At 44.0% G+C, this 17,407-nt stretch overlaps 1 protein-coding gene across 3 annotated transcripts in view; it reads left to right on the top strand.

Moving 5' to 3' along the window:
* The first annotated feature begins 2,303 nt into the window (after positions 1-2,303).
* TMEM220 (transmembrane protein 220) overlaps positions 2,304-17,407 on the top strand; it is an 18,713-nt gene continuing 3,609 nt past the window's right edge. Inside the window, exons 1-5 of one of the 3 annotated variants that reach the window (XM_074388183.1) lie at positions 2,304-2,544; positions 3,302-3,331; positions 9,379-9,439; positions 10,891-11,014; positions 12,780-12,839. In XM_074388183.1, the coding sequence (XP_074244284.1) occupies positions 2,473-2,544; positions 3,302-3,331; positions 9,379-9,439; positions 10,891-11,014; positions 12,780-12,839 (347 nt within the window). In that variant the 5' untranslated portion in view covers positions 2,304-2,472. The remainder of the gene's footprint in view (positions 2,545-3,301; positions 3,332-9,378; positions 9,440-10,890; positions 11,015-12,779; positions 12,840-17,407) is intronic. The other 2 variants (XM_039475980.2, XM_039475978.2) reach the window with 2 other exon arrangements.

Here is a 17,407-nt window from a genome sequence, read left to right as displayed (position 1 = left end):
GCCCCAACAAAGTACCACGGACTAGGTGACTTAAACCACAGAAATTTATTTTCTCACAGTTCTGGAGGCTGGAAGTCCAAATCCAGGATGTCGGAGGGTTGGTTTCTCATGACGCCTCTCTCCTTGGCTTGTAGACGGCCATCTTCTCCCTGTATGTCCATGTGGTCTTCCCTCTGTAACTGTCCCCTCTTCATATCAGGACACTCGTCATATCGGATTAGGGCCCACCCTAATTACCTCATTTTAACTTAATCATCTCTATCAAGTCCCTGTCTCCAAATACAGTCCCATTTTGAGGCACTGGGAGTTAGGGCTTCAGCATATGAATTGAGGGTGTAGGGGAATGCAAGTCAGTCCCTAACACTCCTGCTTTCCTGTTTTTCTTTTATGTAAGTGTGACATGTAAAATTTTCAGAGCCGCAAAAGAAGTAGCCCTGGAATATAAATCTCCTCAGCAAGGCAATCTACTTCTATAGAAGGGTGCGGCTCACAGACGGAACAATGGAACACACACCTGGGCAAGGGAGGAGTAGCGGTTCTTATTCCTGATGGACGTCGTCCCTACTGCTATGTCATTCCCCTATTGGCTAGGGTTAGACCGCACAGTCTAAGCTAATTCAGATTGGCTATTTTAAAGAGAGCAGGGGTACAAGCCAGAGTGGTGGGGTGGGTAGTTTGGTGGGAAGGACGGTTCCGGGCAGGTGAGAGCATGTAACCAGGGATCAAAGCAGGTGACCAGAGCAGGTGACCCAGATGAGTCAGGAGAGAGCACGGGAGGGCAGGGAAACAGATGTGAACTACTGAGTAGAACTGGTGGAAAAGGTTTTTACTGAAACTACAAGGAAGTTAAACTTCGAAATGGAGAATTGAAGAATAAGAGAGCTGAGCATACTGACACACTGATTCTTGGAAGAGAAACTTGGAGTTCACCGTATCTAACATAAGGAAAAGGACAGCGAGGGTGGTCTTGGCTTGTTTCCAATCCCAGGGCTGATTCAGTGGTGGAATTCCACCCAGTGCTGGTCCCGCTGTCCCAGTCACACCTCTGCAAACACCGCATGCCCACCCCCTGCCAGCCACCAGGCTCCCCGCCTGGTCCCAGCACCAGGCACAGAGCAGACAACGTTCTTGAAATAAGTGTTTTGTGAAAAGAATGAAACTGAGAGGGAAAGAAAAAGAAACCCTAGACAGTTTTAGGAGGTTTCGCTCAAAGGAAAGGAGAACAGGCTCACAAGCTCCTGATTTGAAGCAATAAAGGCTCTTCAGAACAGCAGGAATGAGGCCTATGGATGTGTAAATGAGCCCCGGGGAAGAACTAAGCAGAAGGGCGAATCACAAAACAGGGAAAGACGAAAACAGACTGGGGAGAACAGTGAACATTTCAGTGTCTTCGGTTCATCAGAAATTCATGAGCGATTTTGGAAATTTTGTTGGTTTTAGTGGTGGGAGAGAATTGTAAATATGTACAATATGTAAATATCTTTTTATAATAAAAGCCCATGAAGATAAATGAGGCTGTCTGCGGAAAAGCTGTGAGCCGTATAAGAAATTACCATAATGCTTACAGGGATTTGAAAGTTCCTGAGCTAGTAAGGAAATGCATGAATACTAAACAGCACACACACACACACACACACACACACACGCACACGCACACGCACACACACACACAGTCTCTATTTAAAAACAATTTATTATTATTATTATTATTATTATTATTGAGACAGAGTCTCACTCGGTCGCCCAGGCTGCAGTGGAGTGGCACAATCTGGGTTCACTGCAACTTCCGCCTCCCGGGTTCAAGCGATTCTCCTGCCTCAGCCTCCCCAGTAGCCGGGATTACAGGCTCCTGCCACCACGCCCGGCTAATTTTGTGTGTGTTTTTAGTAGAGACGGGGTTTCGCCACATTGGCCACGCTGGTCTCGAACTCCTGACCTCAGGTGATCCGCCCCTGTCGGGGTGGGATTACAGGCGTGAGCCTGTGCGCCGGCCCCTTCTTTCCTTCTTTTCTTTCTCTCTTTTTTTCTTCCTATCTCCCTGTCCTCCCTCCCGCCTGCCCTCCTTTTTTCCTTTTCTTTTTCTTTTTTTTTTTTTTTTCTTCTTTAAAGACGACGAAGGTGGCTTTAGTGAAAACAGGCTTTGGAGTTGAACCTGTGTGGGTTCCAATGCCCCTTCCGTCCTCCGCCGAGAGCCGCGCGACCTCGGGCGGGCCCCGCGCTCCCAGCGGGACGCGCTGTCCCACCCGCGAAACGCCGAGCGCGCCGCCCAGCCCTCGCGGCCTTCGGGGCGGGCTGACTGGGGCTGCGAGTCCGGCTCCGGCCACGCCCCTCGCCTCCGTCCCCGCGCGGACCGCCGCCCCCGCAGCGCCCCCTGGGGGCCGAGGCCGGGGCGGGGTCTCGCGCCCTCGGCGGAAGGAAGGGGCCGGCCGGGACGAGGCAGGACTCGCCGTTAGGCCCCGCGCTCCCCGAGCCATGGCGCCGGCTCTGTGGCGGGCCTCCAACGGGCTCATGGCCGCCTTCTTCGCGCTGGCGGCCTTCGTGCAGGTCAGGCGGCCGCGGTGTCGTGGGGGGAAGACCCGCTGGGCTCCCAGCTTCACCCCTGGCCTGGCGGGCGGTGTAGACCGGCGAGCCGGCAGAGTCGCAGGGGCGCTCTCTTTATGGGTAGGACGGGACTTGGGTTTCTGCTTGGGGAACCCCCAGCCTCTTCAGCGTCTAAGAAACGCGGTGTGTTCCTGGAAGCGAGTCACACCCCGGGATCCGGCCTGGCAAGCGCCTCCCGAGCTCACACCCTGCAAAGGGCTAGTTCAGCGCGTGGAAGTGCCCGGGGGACCTCACACCTGGGCAGCGGCCCTGACACCTGCCTTAACGTCCAGCCCGGGGAGGCACAGAACACATCTCAGGGCCTAGGAGACGAAGCAGGACAAAAACCCTTCAAGTCGCCTTGGGGACCCTCTTCATAATAATTTCCCTCATTTCTTGAGGCTGGTGGGGGTGGGGGGTGGAGGGCCCTTAAAATACCCATTCTGGGTTTGAAGAGTCCTCTCCAGAGCTCCTGTGCAGGCTTTTCAAAAACATGAGGCTGCCTGTTAAAAACATCTGTTGTGTCAGCCAGAAAGAAACCCCTTCACCCATCCTCGTCTACTGGACTATGTCCTGTTCAGATTTCGTATCCGCCGTGCCTATTGCACTGTCTGGCACTTAAAACATTAATTTTTTTAAAAAGTACTTAACAAATGAATTTAAAAGGAATGGAACAGGACAGCAGGATGTCTGCTAACACCTTGGTGTTCTGGCATTCCAGGTAAATGACCCAGATGCAGAGCTGTGGGTGGTAAGTATGAGCCTCTTCCAGGCTTTCCTCCATTTGGAAGAATTGGGGAATGGCACAAAACACAGGGTTTTATGTCTTTACCTCTGCTCCCTGCTTAATTTTCTTCGAAACTTAAAAATTAAACCCTTGGTTAAACTCTTTTTCCTAAAATATCAGTATGCAGGATCAGAGTTCTAATGTCATGTGTGTGTCAATATCGGACTTTCTGGAAACAGGTCTTTCTGCAGTAATCCCTTTGGGTAGATGGCTCAACTGAGGACACTTTCTTTAGGACCTAGAGTAGGGAAGACCAGTTGAACCGTTTCTTATTAGTTTCTAGCCAGAAACTCAATGCAAACGTTTGACCAGGAAATAGCACGCTTAAGTTCTGTGGTTCTGCTAATTCAGTTACTTATATTTATAGAAAGTATTAACTCCTGGTTGGGCAAGGTGGCTCACACCTGTAATCTCAGCACACTGGGAAGCCAAGGCAGGCAGATCACTTGAGGTCAGGAGTTTGAGACCAGCCTGGGCAACATGGTGAAACCCCATCTTCACCAAGAAATAACAAAAATTAGCCAGGTGTGGTGGCATGCGCCCCAGTCACTCGGGAGGCTGAGGCAGGAGAATTGCTTGAACCCAGAGGCAGAGGTTGCAGTGAGCCAAGATTGTGCCACTGCACTCCAGCCTGGGCGACAAAGTGAGACTCCATCTCAAAAAAAAAAAAAAAAAGAGAGAGAAAAGAAATATTAAATCCTGCAAAACCTACAATCTGCATAAAAGCAGTGCTCTGATCTGAGCCACTTGCAGGAGGCGGACATTGTCCCATACATCTTCTAAGTATCTTTTATCTTCTAAAATATCTGAATTTTGCTCAATTTCTCTCAATATAGATACACAAGACTGTATAGTATCACTAAGGAGACTATTCTTAGGCTTTAGAATAAGATTGACAGAGAAGTAACAAGGATGACAGCATTTGGAATTACAACACCAAATTCTAACCAGGGATTACAGGCATGTGCCGCAACCCCCCCCCCCCTTTTTTTTTTAAGTGCAGTAAAACCACATTCTGATATTTCTTATCCAAATCACTATGCCTCTGAATCAAATCAAACTGCCTTTGCCCTGGCACCCTGGTCCTTATCTTGAATTCCAAATATTATTTCCCTGCAGACAAGTCTCGGACATCCAGCTTAATGATGAATTTCCAAAAAACTCCTGCCGTGTATATTCACCTTTATGTCACCCTGCTCCTCAAATATCCCGAAGGACCTACCTAGCATCTTTCCCTCCAAAATCTACTCCTTCTCCTGACTCACCCATTTTTGTTATCAGCAGAATCATTCTCTGAGTCGTCCTTGTCCAGAATCTCAGTCGTTGTTAACATTCCTGTGTTCCTTACCAGTGACTTGGAGATCCCCTCAAAAAACAAAATAAATTTGAGCTGGGCATGCATGGCCTGTAGTTCCAGTTACTCAGGAGGCTGAGGCAGGAGAATCACTTGAGCCCAGGAGTTCAAGGCCAGCCTGTGCAACATAACGAGACCCCCATCTCTAAAAAATTAGGTAATTAAACAATCGCCTGGTCGCAGTGCCTCATGCCTTTAATCCCAGCACTTTGGGAGGCAGAGGCGGGCAGATCACCTGAGGTCGGGAGTTCGAGACCAGCTTGACCAACATAGAGAAACTCCCTCTACTAAAAATATAAACTTAGCCAGGCGTGGTGGCACATTCCTGTAATCCCAGCTATTTGGGAGGCTGAGGCAGGAGAATCACTTGAACCTGGGAGGCAGAGGTTGTGGTCAGCCCAGATCATGCCATTGCACTCCAGCCTGAGCAACAAGAGTGAAATTCTATCTAAAAAAAAAAAAAAAAAAAAAAAAAAAAAAAAATTTAAACAACCTAGGTCTAATTGCTTACCTATATAGTACCTGCACATTTTATCTTTCACTCCAGCCTGGGCAACAAGAGTGAAATTCTATCTCAAAAAAAAAAAAAAAAAATTAAACAATCTAGGTCCAATTGCTTACCTATATAGTACCTGTACATTTTGTTTTTCATTCATGCTCAGATGATATAATAGGAAGAACAGACCCCACGTCCCCGTACACATCCTCCCTCATTCATTCACAGTTCAGCCCTCCACTACCTCCCACATGGACCCCTGGAACCACTTCCCAACTCTTCTGTCTGCCTCTAATCTCTTCTGTTCCTAGAGCATCTCCTGTTTGTCACTTTCTGCTTCAAATGCTTTTGTCATATCCCAAGATCTCTAAGTTGAAACTCTCCAACTTGGATTCAAGGCCCACCACAGAATGGCCCCAACCCACCTTCCTGGCTTGGTCACGGAAGCCTAATCCAGCAATAACAGTTACTGTGCCTTGCCCTGGAATTCCTGTATACCATACTCTCCCCAAGCTTCAATAGCTATCGCAAATGCTGTCTCACCCAAAAAATCTCTCTGCCTTTCTCCTGTAGGCTCCAGCCATTCTTCCTTTGGACCTTTTCTGTTGTGCTAACACATTGGGCTTTGCATTAGAGTTGGCTGTGTGTGTGCTGGCTCCCACAAGGATAAGAATCATTCTTCCTTCTTCTTGGTAGTCTTCAAACAACCCCATTAGAGCATCCCTTATAGAAATCCTTCCTGTAGTGACTCTTGAATGAATGCAAGAATGAGTGGATGCACCAGTGAGCAACTATGAGGCCTTGGGGGCTGGCCCGAGTCATTTCTGTGTTCTCTGCTTCACCTTACTCATGGAGGATATTTGTATCAGAATGCATACGTCAGCAAATAATGGAAACTTGACCAGCATCAGTTTATTAAAATACAGAGTATCTCACTTAAGCAGTCCAGAGGTACCTGTTTAAGTCAACAGTGTCATCAAGAACCTGAGCTTTCTGCCTTTTTCTCTGCTATCCTTAATGATTCAGTGATATCTCCTCTTATGTTCACAGAATGGCTGTTGCAGCTCCAAACATCTCATCCCCAGAAAAGAGTATCCCAAGGAGGAAGAAGCAAGGCAGGAACAAAATAAGCTTTCCTTCTGGGCTTTTTCCTCTTCTGTCAGAGAGGAAAACGTTCCCAAGAAGCCCTTTGGCCAGGGCTGCTATTTAGTTTGTATATACCCGTATGGCATATTCTTAGGGTTCCATTCTGATTGGTCTGTTTCCATGCATGTTAACTGTCAAATGCTGTGAGTATCAGCCTTGACCCTAAAAGACTTCTCTTCCCATCTAACTGCTAAAACAGGACCACCCCTACCTTCAAGAAGTCCAGAGGTAGCTGAGAAAACAAAATGACTTTTTCAACTTTTTTAGTGGCAGGTGGACAAGGAGAGTGATATTAGGAATGACTGTCACAGTACTCAAGGACTACATGTTGAATTAAGCTAAATATTGTAAATGAATACTATGATATCCTTAGGTTTTTTTGTTTGTTTGTTTTGGTTTTTGAAATACAGTCTCACTCTGTCGCCAGGCTGGAGTGCAGTGTCGAGATCTCCGCTCACTGCAACCTCTGCCTTCCAGGTTTTTAAGGGATTCTTCAGCCTCGTCCTCCTGAGTAGCTGGGACTACAGGTGCGCACCACCATGCCCAGGTAATTTTTGTATTTTTAGTAGAGACGGCGTTGGCCAGGATGGCCTTAATCTCTTGACCTCATGATCTGCCTGCCTTGGCCTCCCAAAGTGCTGGGATTACAGGCATGAGCCACCGCATCTGTCCTACTTAGTTTTTTTTAATCCACCAACAAAAATGCAAAAGACCATTATAAGTGGGTTCTGCTGATTCCATTAATATTTGTACTGTGCATGGGTTTTTGAATTATTATTATTATTATTTCTTTGAGACGGACTTTCACTCTCGTTGCCCATGCTGGAGTGCAATGGTGTGATCTCAGGTCACTGCAACCTCTACCTCCCAGGTTCAAGTGATTCTCCTACCTCAGCCTTCTGAGTAGCTGGGATTATAGGTATGCACCACCACACCTGGCTGTACTGTACATTTTTTAACTTGTGTATTAGAAACAAACAATTATTTTCAGTCTCTCTGGCCTCAGATTTTTAAAATTTCATTCAAGATAGTGAAAAGCATTAACAGGATTAAAAGGATTAACAGGTCACAACTGCTTGGGAAACTATTATTTAAAAGATTGTTTTGTTCATGTTTACAATATGAAGACAATACAATACAAATACAATATAATATAATATGAAAAAAAGATTCTTTTGAGACAGGGTCTCACTCTGTCACCCAGGCTGGAGTACAGTGGTACAATCACAGCTTACTGCAGCCTTGACCTCCCAGGCTCAGGTGATCCTCCCCTCTCAGCGTCAGCCTCCTAAGTAACTGGGACTTTGCATGCACACCATCATGCATGACTAATTTTCTGTATTTTTTGTAGAGATGGAGTTTTGCCATGTTGCCTAGGCTGGTTTTGAACCTCTGGCTTGAAGCCATCCTCCTGTCTCAGCCTCCCAAAGTGCTGGGATTACAGGCATTAACTACCATGCTTGGCTTTTTCTTTTTATTATTATTTTTTGAGAAGCATTTCTTATAGAGAGCACAAATAAATATTGTATGATGCCTGTGTGTATGTTTGTATGCGTGTGTTTAACACTCTGTCTGTGGCTGTCGTGGTTTTTCACAGGGAGAAAACTAACTTCTTACTGCTCTAAGTGTGGTCCTTGGGTCAACAGTAACAGCAGCCCCTGAGAGCTAACAAAACTCAGAAACTTGTGCCCCCCTGACCTCCATCATCATAATTTACATTTTAATAAGATCCTCAGCGATGTATGTCCACCTGTGAGTGATTACCTGACATGGAAATGTCAATATGGGCCAATATTCCAATAACCATTAGAGACGGAATAGGAAAGATGAAAACAGAGTCTATAATCCAAACACTTCCTCTCCCCTGGGTCAAGATAGGCGTGTAGTAAAATCAGATCACTTAAATGTGCACCTCTGACAACTTCGAAATAAGCTAATGGCCTCTGACATAAGCCCCGAAAGCCACATCCTTCTTATAAACCCACCCTCCCTACTTGCTCCCAGCCAAACAACACATGCCCGCACAATGGTAAGTTTGGCTAGAGTCTGCTTGCTATTAGCGAGGCTTAGGAACAGGGTCTCGTTAGGGCCACTCTTCTCATTACCAGACAATTTATCAGCAGTTTCTAAAATGAAGAGCCTGACCTTATTACTGGGCACAGCTGATTGTGTATGCATTCTTAGAAAACTTTTCTGTGGTCTCACAGAGATGTGGTACTGGGCTGGATGGTCCACTGGGTCAAGCCCAGCAGGGCTGTCTAGCATCATGGCTGCTCCTGCCCTACTTTTCAAAGAACATTTTATTTTATGCAAGTGGGGAAAGGCCAATTTTTTTTTTTTTTTTTTTTTTTTTTTTTAGTAAAAGGAGATTTAGTTGTTATGAAGAGAAACCCAGAGCATGTTAGAGTGTCTTAAGACCCAAACTCTGTGCTCAGTGCTAGAGGTTGAAGATGAATAAGTCTAGGCACAGTGGCTCACGCCTGTAATCCCAGCACTTTGGGAGGCTGAGACAGGTAGATCATGAGATTAGGAATTCGGAACCAGCCTGGCCAACATATTGAAACCCCATCTCTACTAAAAATACAAAATAATAATAATAATAATAACCAGGCATGGTGGTGCCTGTCTGTGATTCCAGCTACTTAGGAGACTGAGGCAGAAGAATCACTTGAATCCAAGAGGCGGAGGTTGCAGTGAGCCGAGATCAAGCCATTGCACTCTAGCTTGGGCAACAGTGTGAGACTCTGTCTCAAAAAAAAAAAAAAAAAAAAAAAAGATGGTGATGAATGAGCTTCTGGAATAGCCTATAGTCTAGGAGGAAGGTAGATAAAATTGCAGGCAGACATGGTAAGTGGCACAAAAGCAGAATCTGCCACTTTGTCCATCACCTAGAAGCAAATCATGGAGCACAGCAGCCACTGATCTCATCTTTCTTTACTTCCTACATATCTCTGAATATCTCATGTATTGGGCATACATCTTAACTCATGTAATTTTCTCTCTGTTTGCTAACAGGTGGTGTACACAATACCTGCAGTACTGACCCTGCTTGTTGGACTTAACCCTCAAGTCACAGGTATAAGCCTTTCTTTCTAAATGGAGCAAATTGGATTTCCTCATCATAATGCGGGTCTATCTGCCCAACTCCCAGGAGTAAAAGGGACCTGTCTAGGCCTTTCTTCTCATTTCTCATAATAAGAGGGGCTAAATCTAATCATCCTCACCCATCTTCAGGAAAACGTCAGAATGATCTGCTGTAAAACAGCATCTTTCATAGAAATGACAGGACAGATTCTTCACTTTCTTTAAAATAGCTTCTCCTAGTGGGGCTCGAATGTTCTCAGGGGTCTTAGAATAAAGACTAAGGAGTCTCACCATGGTGGGGAAAATTCTAGTTCCTAGATGCCTGGGCTTCTTGTATAGGCTCCTAGAACTCCATCTACATCTTTAAGGTACATCAGTTAGGGCTCCTTTAGATACAAACTAGAAAAAGAACTCAAATGTACCATGAGCTAAGAAGAAAAGTTGGTACAGCTGACTGAAAAGGTGAGTAGTGGTGCCGGCTTCAGGCTGGTGGACTGGGAACATCCCCTTCTCTCCATCTCTCAGTTCCACCATCTGTCATGCTCACTTCAGCCTTCGGCTCCACACAGTGGCCCTGCAGCCCCTCCCCATTCACATCTTCACGATACCACACCCCGTGGAATATAGCCTGTGTTTCTTCACTCTACCAAAGTCTCAAAATGCAGTTGCTGGCTTTGATTGGTTGTCTGTTTGTGCTGATCCAAATCACTGTGGCTGAGGAGATAACATGCATTGACTGACCTAGCCAAAGTCCAGTTGGCTGGGAAACGTGGACTGGGAGTGTTAGCATGGTGGATCCCCAAAGAAAATAAGAGTAATAGGGCCGGGCGCGGTGGCTCATGCTTGTAATCCCAGCACTTTGGGAAGCCGAGATGGGTGGATCACCTGAGGTTGGGATTTCGAGAACAACCTGGCCAACATGGTGAAACCCTGTCTCTACTAAAAATACAAAATTAGCCAGGCATGGTGGGGCATGTCTATAATTGCAGCTACTCGGGAGGTTGAGGCAGAATTCCTTGAACCTGGGAGGCAGAGTTTGCAGTGAGATCACGCCATTGCACTCTAGCCTGGGCAACAAGAACAAGACTCTGTCAAAAAAAAAAAAAAAAGGAAAGAAAGAGAGGGAGGGAGGGAGAGAAGGCGAGGGGAGGGGAGGGGAGATAGGCGAGGCAGGTAGGCAGGAAAGAAAGAAAAGAAAGGAAAGAAAGAAAGAAAATAAAAGTAATCGTCAGAGGAAGGGGAGCTGCCGAGCAACCCAAACAAGAAGTGGCCATTGAAGTTTATAATTACTGCTATGACCTCTGTGTTGTCCTAAAAAAGGGGGGGGCAATGGGGTTAAGGGGTCTGAATGTCCTTCTGAAAGCCAACTATGCAAAACATACAAAAAGATCACTTTTCTGTGGGCTGTGATTCCATGATTAACATCAGAATGTCTATTTTTAGGTAATGCTATTTGGAAAAGCGTCTCTGCAATACACATGTTGTTTTGTACGGTGTGGGCCGTCGGCTTGGCCTACTACCTCATGCATCATACACAACAGAACATCTTACATGAGGAAGAAGGCAGGTGAGTGGGGGCTTTTGCCCTGTGGAGGGGTGTTGGGCATGCACGGGAACACATTCAAACTTCTGTATAAGGCATGTGAGGTCGCGGCATGGAAAAATACTGAGGCACTTTATGTATGTTTTTTGTGCATGAGTCTATTAGATTTCATTATCAAGGCTACTAGCAGCCATGACATATTATATGATATTACCGTCAGGCCGTTGGACTTTGGCCCCCTTGTCACTAGCAAGGGTATTACACAGTAATACTCAGTCCAGTATAATATGATGACTCTGTCAGCCTCTGATTCAGTTCTGGTTTAAGCCAGAATCTTATCTACAAGTATGATCATCCATCTCAGAGGTCAGTACTTGAAGTCAGCCTGTTAGACGTGCCCTGGTATATCTTTTATCATCTCCTTGTCATGATCACTTGCTCCTTTTTGTTTTTTTGTTTTTTGTTTTTTGAGATGGAGTCTCAAAACAACAGTGTGTACTACTGCCAGGCTGGAGTGCGGTGGCGTGATCTCGGCTCACTGAAACCTCCACCTCTTGGGTTCAAGTGATTCTCCTGCCTCAGCCTCCAAGTAGCTGGGACTACAGGCATGCACCACCATGCCTGGCTAATTTTTTTTTTTTTTTTTTTTGTATTTTTAGTAGAGACAGGGTTTTACCATGTTGGCCAGGATGGTCCTGATCTCTTGACCTCGTGATCCACTCACCTTGGCATCCCAAAGTGCTGGGATTACAGGCGTGAGCCACTGTGCCTGGCCCACTTGCTCCTATTTTATCACCTCTTCCTCTGCTTCCTCCCACCCTTGTCTCCATGGGCTATGAACAGGTCCTTTCTTTTCTACCCCTACTGACACCTGCCAACAACAAAACTCATAGACCTGTAAGTTAAACATCACTGAAAAGGGATTCTTTGCTATAAGCACCAATCTTTAGAAAACTGGAGAGCCAATCTATAGGTTGGGTCTATAGCTGAGAACGTAGACCAGATGGACTGAATCATTTCCAGGGTGAAGCCCATGAGGTATAGTGAACTCAGGGTGGGCTTCTAGTGGTACTATGGCTGAAGTGATTGCTTTTTATTCTATGTAAAAGATATGTACTTGTAATACATACATCTAGAAGCATACACCCAACCCCAGATTAGTCGTCTGATTTGTACTACAAGTCATTGCTCTCCCCTAAGAAGTGACCCAACCTCTTGCAGGATGTACACAGATTATGTATTGCTTTGAGCTCATTCTGCCTAATACTGAAGCCTCTTTAAAAATGTAAAAACACAGGAGGCTGAGGCAGGAGAATTGCCTGAACCCAGGAGGCGGAGGTTGGGGTGAGCCGAGATCGCGCCATTGCACTCCAGCCTGGGTAACAAGAGCGAAACTCCGTCTCAAAAAAAAAAAAAAGTAAAAACAGTGACTGATCAAATCTGGGATTTTCTTAGTTACACTGTTTCTTCCAGTGACCTGAAAAAAGTGATGTATCTGTGGTTTTTAAAAATATTCATTTTGGGGTGATCCACTTATAAATTGGGGCATAGTCGGGGATCTCATATCTGCCTTTTAAGATGAAATTTATTTTCATATATGGCTTTAAATCATCTGTAAAAAAGTAATTTATGAATCATGGTCAGACTTGAAAGTATGTCATAGATGCCATAGATCTTGAGGGAGAGTCACCCAGTCAGAATGCACTATCAGGTGGTCATGGAGACAATGTGATGATATGCATCTCACTTGTAGCCACTTCCAAAATCTGAAATGTATGCCATTTTATAGGGAGCTGTCTGGTCTGGTGATTATTACAGCGTGGATGATCCTGTGCTGCAGTTCCTCAAAGTAAGTATTCAACTCATTAGTTAAAAGCACATCTTCAAGGCTGATAAAATCAGGTAGTAAGTGAACATACTGCCATGCAAGTAAAAACAGGAACCTTCTGGCCGGGCGTGGTGACTCACGCCTGTAATCCCAGCACTTTGGGAGGACAAGGCAGGCAGATCACGAGGTCAAGAGATTGACAACATCCTGGCCAACAGGATGAAACCCTGTTTCTACTAAAAATACAAAAATTAGTCGGGCATGGTGGCACATGCCTGTAGTCCCAGCTACTTAGGAGGCCAAGGCAGGAAAATTACTTGAACGGAGGCGGAGGTTGCAGTGAGCTGAGATCACACCATTGCACTCCAACCTGGTGACAGAGCAAGACTCTGTCTCAAAAAAAGAGAATCTTTTGAAAGAAATCTTCCCTTTTCTTAAGGGAAGCTAATAATAGTTTATTTAAAAGTTTCATGGTCACTGTTGTCCACGAAAATTGTAGTTTTTTACATGGCCCATTGTAGTCACAGGCAGTTGTCAGCCTAAAGGGTGTTCTTCAGGGTGACGGAAAATGATCTCAGGAGAAAGACTGGAGATTCAGGAAAGAATGAAGAGCAAAGACAATATGAATGTGTGTGTACACATCAATGAATGTTAACTAAACATACCTAGGATAAAATTACATGACAACAGTGACATAAAAACTGGAAAATAGTGAATGATTTAAGTTTTCTAAGGCTCTTTAATTGTGTGAGAAGAAGTGAAGAGTATCCATTTATATTAGACTTCGGTAAGTCCAGGATTCATGTTGTAATGATTAGAGCCACCACTAATCGCATTAAAATGAGTACAGAAGGCAGGAAAAGGGGAAGGGGAACAGAAAAAAAGTGAGGACCAATAGGAAACATGTTAAGATACAGATTTAAACCCAGAGATACCAGAAATTACATTAAATGTAAAGATTTCAGTTAAGTGCCAAAGATTTTCAAAATATATGAAAAGATTTAAGACCCAACTTTAAACTGCTTACAAAAGATAACCCTTAACTATACTGATATAGAAAGATTTAAAGTCAAAAGATGAAAAAAATTCACAAACACCAGCCAAATGAAATCCAGTATTGCAATTTTAACAACAAAGTAGAATTTAAGGCAATTATTAGAGAAACAAAAATGTTTTATGAATATTTTTAATTTTTTTATTTTAACTTTTTATTTTGAATTTTCAAATATATATAAAGGCAGAGATTAATATAGTGAATCAGATGTACTTACCACCCAGCTTCAACAGTTATCTAAACTTTATCCACGCCACACTGCAAACTATTTTTTTTTTTTTTTTTGAGACAGTCTTACTGTTCCCCAGGCTAGAGTGCAGTGGGGCTATCTCAGCTCACTGCAAACCTCCACTTCCTGGGTTCAAGTGATTCTCCTGCCTCAGCCTCCCAAGTAGCTGGGATTACAGGCATGTGCCACCACACCCGACTAATTTTTGTGTTTTTAGTAGAGGCGGGGTTTCACCATGTTGGCCAGGCCGGTCTTGAACTCCTGACCACAAGTGATCCACCCACTTCAGCCTCCCAAAGTCCTGGGATTATAGGCATGAGCCACCGTGCCTGGCTTGCTAAACTATTTTGAAATAAATCCCAGATATCATAGTTTCCTTTGTATATCAGAATGTATCTCTAAAAGATAAGCGCTTAAAAAGTACTCTACCATTATCATACAAAAAATGAATAACTTCAGTACTGTGAGTTTTAAATGTTTGTCCTTCTGTGCCTTATATTTTCTGTAAACTGGTTGTTAGATCTAAAGACTTGATGAGATTCTGGCATTATTAATATTATTGATTACTTCATGTTAAGTAATGATGTTATGTATCCCCATCATAATATACGTAACACCCAGCTGCTTATCTGTGATGTTAATAGTCTTTGATGAGTATTGCCTAAATCCATTAGTTGGTTTGGTTTGCAAAACTGTGATATTCTAATTGTATCACTACTTGTTTATTAGCTAGAAAACGTCTATAAAGAGAAATGTCCGCCTGTTTATCCATTGGATACTCCAAGGTACAGATCATCAGAAGAAAATGAAAGGAAAAGAAGTTAATTCTCTCCCTTAGTTCCCAGTTTCTTTTTTTTTTTTTTTTTTTTCCTTTTCTTTTTCAGACAGAGTCTCACTCTGTTGCTCAGGCTGGAGTGCAGTGGCATGATCTTGGCTCACTGCAACTGCAACCTCTGCCTCCCAGGTTCAAGCGATTCTCCTGCCTCAGCCTCCCAAGTAGTTGAGACTACAGGTGTACATTACCATGCCTACATAATTTTTGTGTGTTTCTTTTTTTTTTTTTTTGAGACGGAGTCTTGCTCTGTTACCTAGGCTGGAGTGCAGTGGCCCGATCTCAGCTCACTGCAACCTCTGCCTCCCACTTTCAAGCAATTCTCCTGCCTCAGCCTCCTGAGTAGCCAGGACTACAGACGGAGGCCACCACTCCCAGGTAATTTTTGTATCTTTTACTAGAGACAGGATTTCACCATATTGGCCAGGCTGGTCTCAAACTCCTAACCTCAAGTGATCCACCCACCTTGGCCTCCCAAAGTGCTGGGATTACAGGCAATTTTTGTATTTTTAGTAGAGACATGGTTTCGCCATGTTGTCCAGGCAGGTATCGAACTCTTGACCTCAGCTGATCCACCCACCTTAGCCTCCCAAAGTACCAGGATTACAGACATGAGCCACCGCACCCAGCCTAGTTACCAGTTTTTAAAACGTATTGTTTCTTACCTGGGCATTCTCCAAAGGTGACCAATGAGTCTTGTTTCTTTATTTTTGTTTAGTACCATTAAAAAGTCATGGATTTAAACATACTTTTTTTTCTTTTTTTTTTTTTTGAGACAGAGTCTCACTCTGTCACCCAGGCTGGAGTGGTATAGTGGCAGGATCTCGGATCACTGCAACCTCCGCTTCCCAAGTTCAAGCAATTCTCCTGCCTCCTGGGTAGCTGGGACTACAGACGGACACCAGCATGCCCAGCTAATTTTTGTATTTTTAGTAGAGACGGGGTTTCACCATGTTGTCCAGGCTGGTCTCGAACTACTGACCTCATGATCTGCCTACCTCAGCCTCCCAAAGTGCTGGGATTACAGGCGTGAGCCACTGCATCTGGCCAATTTAAACATATTTGATGTGTTTCAGTCCATGACAGTTATTGTCTTTATTGATGTTCACGCCATCCCATTTTTGGCCAGTAGCACTTACTCAGGTTGGCTCCTGAATTCTTTCTGACATGACCCTTGTAAATCTTTGATAGCTTCCTTGCTTTCTGGTATGCAAGATGTTAAACCAGAAAGTACATGTTATGCCCAGGATCATGTTTTACACCACAGACCTGGAATCATCAGTGTTTGCAATGTTTATGTATTTATATATATATGTCATAAAGGTATATGCATACACAGATACATATATATGTACATGTATACATTTAAAGTTAAAAGTATCTTATGAGTTTATATATACTAACTACTCAAATTCAGAGGCACCAGTTCTTATTAACCTTATTGGACATTTTATATCTGTATCTCCTTTTAATCATGGCAAAATCTCTAGTCTCAGTGACCTCAACATAATCACCCATTTGATTTATTCTACAATGCAAACGCAATCTCAAAATAATAATATGACTAATGAAAACAGGTTCTTTTGTTTGCTTTTGTTTATTAGGGTATAACCTACTAAGGGATGTACACTCAAATTACTGGGCATAATTTTCTGTATGCTAATGCCACCAATTGAATACACAGGTTCATTTATTTCTAGGGATAACTATTGAAAATATACTGATATTATTTTATAATTATGTAAAATATCTGCATGGCTCGAAAGTCAAATCTATAAAATAAGATATATTAAAAGAAATCTATCCAGTAAAACCAGGTGGAAAGAGAAAGAAAAAAAAAAAAGAAAGAAAGAAATGTAGCTTCTCCAGCCCCCTAACCCTGTATCTTCCCTTTCCCTATGGGGGAAACTTTTTTCAGTTTTATAGTTTATCCTTCCATGATTTTTCAGTGGAGCAAATGTGTGCAGTTAGTTCTATTCCTGCTTATCTTAGGTAACTGGCAGTGTATTGTACACAGTTGTATGCCACTTGCTTTTCCACTTATATCCTGGAGATCATTCTATAGTACAGAAAAACTTTTCTTATTCTTCTGATAGCTCCATAGTTTAATCACCCAGTCCTCTGCTATGTAGATAGCAGACAGAGCACGACTCTGTCTCATCAGATAGTTAAGGCCAAGGCGGGTGGATCATGAGGTCAGGAGATTGAGACCCTCCTGGCCAACATGGTGAAACTGTCTCTACTAAAATACAAAAAAAAAAAAAAAAAATAGCTGGGTGTCGTGGCGTGTGCCTGTAGTCCCTGCTACTCAGGAGGCTAGGCAGGGGAATCACTAGAACTGGGAGGCAGAGGTCACAGTGAGCCAAGATCATGCCACTGCACTCCAGCCTGGCAACAAAGCAAGACTCCATCTAAAAGAAAAAAACTTTCTATTTACTCCCAAATTCCCCTCCATTTGGCTCCTCCATTTTGCA

This window comes from Saimiri boliviensis, chromosome 17 (assembly GCF_048565385.1).
Source record: "Saimiri boliviensis isolate mSaiBol1 chromosome 17, mSaiBol1.pri, whole genome shotgun sequence".
NCBI lineage: Eukaryota > Metazoa > Chordata > Mammalia > Primates > Cebidae > Saimiri > Saimiri boliviensis.
This window is presented reverse-complemented; position numbering and strand designations above follow the sequence as displayed.